Source organism: Rutidosis leptorrhynchoides, chromosome 4 (genome assembly GCF_046630445.1).
Source record: "Rutidosis leptorrhynchoides isolate AG116_Rl617_1_P2 chromosome 4, CSIRO_AGI_Rlap_v1, whole genome shotgun sequence".
Classification (NCBI taxonomy): domain Eukaryota; kingdom Viridiplantae; phylum Streptophyta; class Magnoliopsida; order Asterales; family Asteraceae; genus Rutidosis; species Rutidosis leptorrhynchoides.
Window position 1 is genome coordinate 111,050,076 of NC_092336.1, and position 7,954 is coordinate 111,058,029.

Consider the following 7,954-nt stretch of genomic DNA (forward strand, 5'->3'; position numbering starts at 1 on the left):
ACTTAGAAAGTTGCTAAACTTACTAGCGTTACGGGTGTAGACACCTACCAATGGTATTTTTCTCTTCATGGTGGAGATTCAAAGGCATCGTGATCTCATGTTCTATATTTTAAATCAATGGAAAGAGTCACCATCGAAGCTACTTCGAGCAACAACCACTATTGAGATATCAAAACCTCGCGTCTTCACACATCTTGATCCACACAAACTCCAAAAGACACAACACATATATGCAATTAAAGGTGAGTACTTGCAACATTTTGATGAATCCAAATCCAACCCAAAAACTTCATAAACAATTAGATCGTCCACCTCACTGAACCCCTACACAAAAAATAGAACGAGTCGGTTTCTAAGATAATATTATTATCGATAGTTATTTGTTACTACAAATACATTATTAGACTCAGATACATGGAGATCTGGTTTCAAAAATGGGGTAAGGACAAGTTTTTTATGGACGAGATCTCTTCGTGATGGATTGTGTGGTCTCGTGACGTTCGAGTTTCTTTTTATGTTCTATGATTTTTAGCAGTCCAACAGCCTTTGGCTATCTACCGAGAGCGTTCGATGTTTTGTAGGAATGGTTTATGTATATGGTTTTCTTCTATGTTTATACATATAATCTTGAAATTTTATATATAAGTGTATAAAAGTATAATCCAATTAATTCCCAATTAATCTCCGAATTCCCGATTACTCCTTTCAAAGTTCTGACTGATAACTCCCCGAATAGCGAGTTTTGCAACCTTGATCCGATATATATAACCACATAATTTTTTATGTTAATTGTATTTTACGAATCTGCTTCTTGTTGTAGGTTGTGATCGCGTGTAATAACTCGAGTTTACCCAACATACTAATAACGCACGTTGTTGGTTCACTATATTAGCCATGTGAAAGTAACCATCGTAAGGTTATGTTCAAGGGTAGTTTAGTAATTTCATATAATTTGAAAAATAATGAAACGAACTTACATTGTTTGGTGTAACTTCTAATCTTGTTTATAGTCATTTTGTCGCATTGGCTCTTTTGTGATGACAATCAAAGATGAAGAAGATGCTACTATTTATAGCCAAATTTTTACAGTAGTTTCTAATGAATCTAAATGTATAACGCAATCCCATAATAAACTATTGTGACCTCGCGTATAGTGTAACATGTAACGCGGATGCTAATTTTATGTAGGGTTCATTGTTGTTGCAGTATATACACTAAAATAAAAATGTATGAATAGTAACTTTTTGTCTTTTTATTTGGTAAACCATGAGTTTCTTTACTAATTTCAGTTCAGCTTCTACTCTTCTATTTTCCATCTTTTTTATCTACCAAATATAAAAAACGTTTCACCGTCACAACATGAAGTAACCCACCTCGTTATACACAAAACTAAGAACGTTGCTAAACTTATTTGCGTTCCAGGAGACACCTACCTTTTTTCTCCTCATGGTAGAGATTCAAACGCATCGTGATTTCATGTTCTATATTTTAAATCAATGGAAAAAACCACCGCCGAAGCTACTCCGAACAACAACCACTATTGAGATATCCAAACCTCCCGTCTTCACACATCTTGATCCAAGCAAAACTCCAAAAGACACAACGCATATATGCAATTAAGGGTGAATACTTGCTGCATTTTGATGAATCCAAATCCAACCCAGAAACTTCATAAACAATTCGATCGTCCACCTCAATGAACCCCTACACAAAAAATAGAACGAGTTGGTTTCTAAGATAATATTATTATCGGTAGTTATTTGTTACTACATATACATTATCAGACTCGGACATGTGGAAATCTGGTTTCAAAGATGGAGGTGAGACAAATTTTTTACGGACGAGATCTCTTCGTGATGGATTGTGTGGTCTCGTGACGGCCGGCTTTCTTATTCCGTTCTTTGATTTTTGGCGGTCCAGCGGCCTTTGGCTATCTACCGAGAGTTCGATGTTTTGTCAGGAATGGCTTAGCTATTTCTGAGTTTAGGGTTCTGGATCTTGGCCTCACCCTGTGGTGGTTAGGTGTTTGTTTGGTGTGCTTTGCTAGTTCTGTTTTATGCGCTTTACTTTAAGCTAGTTTTCGGATGCATGACAATTGACTTTGTAGCTTTGTAACTTCGTTTATATTAATGTTTTTTAGGAAAAAGTAAAAAAAAAAAAAAAAAAGACTAGGACACATGTGCTTTAAATACCTGGTTGGGCTTCCAGATACATCCTTTTCGCCGGAGAAGTGGAAAACCTAGCTGGAAAAATCTGGCACAAAATTCACAATTCAATTCAATTCAATTGACGCTAACAATAACAATAACAATGCTCGAGAAATCAAAAGCACTAATCAATTCCACCGTTGCTTCATCTTCAAAACTCACAACTCAATTAAATCCATCAAAATGCAATAACACGAATTCGCATGAATCCACTGGCGATTCACAATTACACTTCTGGCCACCATCTACCGCTGTTGTTGACGGTCTAGTACTTAAATTCAAGGCTAAAGTTGGAGATACTGAATCAAATTGGGAGAAAATAATACTAAATTTTAAAAAAGAGCTTGATGCAGAGGAAGAAAAACAATTAAAAGCTCCGTCATCTTCCGATGTAGATACTATCGCCGCTGCCGGTTCCGGAGACAAAAGTAGGGCAATATTTTCCGTTCCGCTTTCACGGCGAGAAATGGAGAAGGATTTCGAAGATATGGGAGAACGGCGACTGCCTCGTAAACCTAAAAAACGACCTAAAAGTGTTCAGAATCAATTGGATGTAAGTATTATTTCGATTTAATTAAAATACAATTTGAATTAGTTTGGATTTGATTCATGCTTATCTGGATTTGACACATTTGCTAACCTAATTTGTGAACTTATTATGAATTATGAATAGATAGATCAGCTGTTTCAGTTGAATGTAGTTTGTTGTATTTTGATATTCTGAAGTTGCTAGTTAGCCCTAGTTTAGTATCAGCATAATTCGCGAGATGTAAATCCTTCTCTGTCTGTTTAACTATCTACCGTTTACCATTAGCATAAAAGTGTGCTTGTCTGCTATTGAATTAGAATGTGGATTATGAAATTTTGGTAAAAGAGAACAATAATATTAGATTAATGAATGATAACTTTGAACATTCAGAGCATACGTTCTCTTACGAACATAAATTTGATACAAAGCTTTTGATACAGATCTTAGTTGTGTTTATATTGATTTGTTTCAGACTCTGTTTCCTGGTCTGTGGTTGACGGAGATACATGCTGATCTATATAGAGTATCCGAGACCAAGAAGGTACATTACTTTAATTTCCTACTGTGTTGTTGTTTAGTGTTTAGGTGCATCTAAGTAGGATCTTGATCTTATTTGTTTATTTTGTCCTCTTATGGACTCAGATGTAGCGAAGTCGATTATGCTGCAATAAAAGGATTTATGTATGGTTGACTCGTGCTGAAATGAAGTTCTGTAGTTCGGTAATGACGGGAAAGTACCAAATGTAAGTATTTTTGGTAGTCGGAGAGCTAGATTTTCTTCCAGCGTTATACTTGTGTATACATTTCTATATTTAGGAAGGTAGAGAATTTGATTTTGATATATGTATAAAAAGCAATTAGACAGATTCAATATCATCAATTGAGCCTATGTTATGATACATTTGACAATATTAGTTTACATGGTATGCTAGAATTATCTAAAAAATTCCCGAATACTATTGTTTATGTAACATGGTATTTTCTTATTTATGGTTGTGTTTTTTACTTAGTTTTTTCGTTAGTTATGTTGTAAAATGAGAGCATTGATGATGATGCTTAAAATTGTATCAGATGTATGAGGTTTAAGTTAGTGCTCTGATAGAATCTGTTGTTTAGGTAGCTATTGTATGCCCAATCACGTCTGAGTTAATGCATTTGGGTTGGATACAGACATATGGAATTAAGGATGTTAATGTGTTCACTTGTTTGGCAAAAATGGTATAAAATTTAGCCAACTTTCATGAAGTTGTTGTGTTAACCAGGAAAAAGGAGATATCTATACAACACTAGAATCCTTGATTTATGTGCTATAGTCTAACTAATAAGGAAATTGGAACAATAAAAGATGGAAGTTTGAAGTGAGCATCTCTTTTTTACGAACTATAACCATGTTTGTCATGATCCTTGGTAACATATTCATAAATTGATTTCCTATATGTTGTCATGCATCGAGGTATCAATAATGACTAACTTTCCTCCTCCCCTGGTTGTTCATCAACACGTATATTATCCATAAAGATAAATACATGTGGAACCTTTTGTTCTTTCTCATGAATTCTACTGTCGTTGTAGTACCTTCATGTTCTCAGTTCGGATTTATTACCATTATAATGTGTGGGGAGTTCAGAAAAGCTTCTGCAAAACTTTCAATGTTTCTATGTATTGTTGTGAACTCGAAATTACTCGGGTAGTAATCGGATTACTCGGTTTTATGAGTGGTTCGATCCGAGTAATACATATCAGTCACCCTCGGTCAACGGAGATTCCTAGGCGATGACTCGGGATTAGCCAGTTAACATCAGATTAATCAGCCAACATCCGATTAATTGGTCACCATAAATGAAGCATTAATCAGGATTACTCGTCAAAATCGGTTAAAGTCAATATCTCATTACTCCCCGGTTACTCCCTGAGTTGACTAATTATACACCCTTTATTTTTGCAACCTTGTTTCCTTCATTTTATTTTATTCCTGTATGGAGTGTTTTGTTCATATTTTATCAAGACTTCTCTAATTGCTATAAATCTGTTCTATTTAATGGGTACTCTCCCTGAAGTTCAACCGAAATATATCACTAGTAAGTCACTTCTCCATTTGTTCAGTATACGTGAATGGCCCCAAATATCATGGAGCAAGCTTCTTGTTTCTTTAATGAGCCATAGATATTGATGACATTGAAGTTTTAAATTCAGCCCATGTTATCCACTTTGCCCTTTGTTCCGAGGTGTCCAAAACGAAAGAGTCAGAGATGTCTCCCACTTTCTTTTTTTCCCTGAACGGCAAACACACACACACACACACACACACACACATTTTTATCTACGACATGACTCAAACTCACAACCTTGAGGTTGATGATTTCCTTGATACCACTAGACCGGAAGCCCTTTGGTGTATGTCATCCCACTTTGATGTATTATAAATGTTTGTGCATTGATTTACAGATAACACACATTGCTTTGCTTCAGAGTTTTGCATGCATTTAAAATAATTCCTTTATAAATTAAGATTGGATATTTTTATTGATTGCTCAAAATTGATTCTCTAACTGCTTTTTAATCAATTAGAGCCTTGTAGGTTCTTTATTGTTTTTGCATACTCTAAAGTCTAAACGTAACTCTTTCCATGATGCTTTTGATTGATTAACATTTGATTCACATAAACATATTGCAGTTTAAAGGAGCTAATATGGCAGGCTCAACCAGTCTCTAAGTGATAGACGCACCACATGTATTTTCGGTCCAATTAAAAAAGGACGAAAATCAAACACAACCCTCTAACTAGTCTATCAACAACGATTTGTGTGGTTGTGTCGGTTTTCACTCATTTTTGGTTGTGGTAAATCTCTTTGTAATCGATAGCAGAATATTTCATCTGTACATGTACATATCTATTGCAATTCGGAGATAATTAAATCAAACAAACTAACTTTCTATTAAGCTACAATAAACTATCTATAGAAGCTTCAAAAGTGTTACTCTTTAGACGAATTACATTTGTAAATGTATTTGTGTTAATGGAAATATTTGTGATTAGATATCATTCACAAGTAATACGTGTTATAAATATCATCCAAAATATCTTGTCAATCCGAAAACTAACACATTTGTTCAAAACCCTCATTCATTCTTCATATTAGTCTTACACTAGGCTCACACTTTCTCACATACCACTTTCGCACCTACCCATTCATCTACTTTTCATGAGAATTCATATGTTTAGTTTGAGCTAAATCTACTTCAACATTCGATCTGGGTTGAAATTCGATTTAAAAATTTTGGTTAGTGGGGTTCTTTTTGGCCTTTTCTTCATTTATACGTTGAATTTTCTTATTTGTTTAAGTTTTGACACTAGCATTATTAAAATTAAATCTCTTTTGAAATTCAATTTTATATGCTAGTATATTACAGCTTCAACTTAAAGTTTATGTTCTTTTTTTAATAAGCTGCTCAACGATATGATAATACTGTTATGTTTTTTGTCTCTTTATTGGGCTTTCTTTTATCAGTTTATTCGAATGATAGAAACATTATGTCAAACACCATCTTGAGCGTTATGTCCTTTCGATATGTCATTATACAGATTGTGGGTCACACAACATAATTTTATACCCGGTGAACATATATTATCGCCTTTTAAGACGATAAACAGAATGGTGTTTAGTTAGTTCTTGGATATTTTGGTGTGGATGTGCTTTCTGAAATATTATTTTGCTTATTTAGTTGATATTACGCTTTGTGGTACTTCAATATTTTTTTTTTTTTTTTTACATCAAAACAATGAAATGGTATATCTGCCTTTTTAGGGAAAAGAACAGGGAAGGATACCGGTATCATCAACTTCAACACATCCTTATCACTTCATCCAAATCTAACCCTGACCCATCTTTCTCATCTTTCTCATCTTTCTCCTTCGTAGCATAACCAAGCATGCTTTCCACCCCATCGCGTAACAGAGTTTTCAATCGTTTGATCATGTATATTTTTTGCACTCCATAATCATAGAGTTGCTCACTGCTTCCAACAAATGATAAATAATAAGGGTTAACGTTCAAATATTTGACACTTTCTTTTCATAAAGCACGTGAAGATTCAATCATCACCGTAAGCCCAACTCTTTTTCTCTTATTCTCCTCAAGCCAAAACATTTATGTTTCTATATTTTTTAGGGCCAATTGTTGCGAATATTAGATGCATTACAGTTCCATATTAGCGGCAACCGCTTTTCAAGTCTTTAACTGCTCTATTTTTTTTTTAAGAAAAAGGACATGGGAAGGACATGTACAACATTTTAGCAGTTATTGTTGTTTGTGTGCCACATCTGCTAATATGGAATTGGAATGCAACTAGTATTCGAACATATAGCCCTCATAAAAGTTAAAGAAACATAAACCTTTTGCCTTGAGAAACATCGTAGAAAAAGAGTTGGATTTATTTGTGATGGTAGAATCTTCACGTGCATTTGGAATAATGTATATTGTCGAATCTATGAATGTCGACCATACTTGTTTGTTAGAAGTAGTCGGCAACTATTTGAAACAGAAAAAAGATATGATCAAAAAATTCAAAACTCGGTTACGTGAATATGGTGAGGAAAGCTTCGTTGGTTGTGCTATGGAGGAGAAAGATGAGCGTGATGGGTCCGGGTTAGATTTGGATGTCGTGTGAATGTTGATGACATTGGTAATGACGTGAAAGTAGATCTTAACTGCCACTCTCAACAAAAACAACGAGAAATATAATAGCAAGAAGTCGAAATAATGTAACAAAAAAAGTGAAGCTTCAATTATGAACAATTTTGTTATAGTTAGTGCACTAGGAGTGGTGAAACGTCAAATTCGGTGTTCAGTGTAGTGTTATTTGGGGACTATGAATATAAAAAGCTAATGAGTAGTTCAGTGTTCAAGAGTATATGTAGACCAATAGGAAAAAAATAATAAAAAAAAGAATAAAATTAGAAAATGTCAAAAATCAACGTCCATTTTAAGACTTTGGAGTGAAACTTTGGGGGAACTTGGTGGGGACAGGGGACTCTGGGGAGTGGTGGAACTTTGATTATGGCGTTCCCATGGCAGAACTAAGTTCCTAAATGCTCCAAGTATCGAATTTCAGAAAAATATGTTTCATTTATGCTTTTTTGTGTTTTTTGTGGTGTTCTTTTACCTTGTAAGAGCAAGTGTTTGAACTTATTTTGGGATGATTGATAATTCTTGATCTT

At 34.5% G+C, this 7,954-nt stretch overlaps 1 protein-coding gene across 1 annotated transcript; it reads left to right on the forward strand.

The window, feature by feature from the left end:
- The first annotated feature begins 2,230 nt into the window (after window positions 1–2,230).
- Window positions 2,231–7,404, forward strand: LOC139840904 (uncharacterized). Its single transcript, XM_071831145.1, has 4 exons — window positions 2,231–2,760; window positions 3,209–3,277; window positions 3,853–3,954; window positions 7,279–7,404. Exons 1-4 carry the CDS (start codon window positions 2,311–2,313, stop codon window positions 7,402–7,404), a joined length of 747 nt encoding a protein of 248 aa, XP_071687246.1. The 5' UTR covers window positions 2,231–2,310.
- Window positions 7,405–7,954: the final 550 nt, after the last annotated feature.

Coding starts and splice junctions, on each gene's coding strand:
- LOC139840904 (XM_071831145.1), top strand. CDS start 2,311: ATGCTCGAGAAATCAAAAGCACTAATCAATTCCACCGTTGCTTCATCT. Junction 3,278..3,852: donor GAGTATCCGAGACCAAGAAG/GTACATTACTTT, acceptor TCTGTTGTTTAG/GTAGCTATTGTATGCCCAAT. Junction 3,955..7,278: donor TCACTTGTTTGGCAAAAATG/GTATAAAATTTA, acceptor TATTTGAAACAG/AAAAAAGATATGATCAAAAA.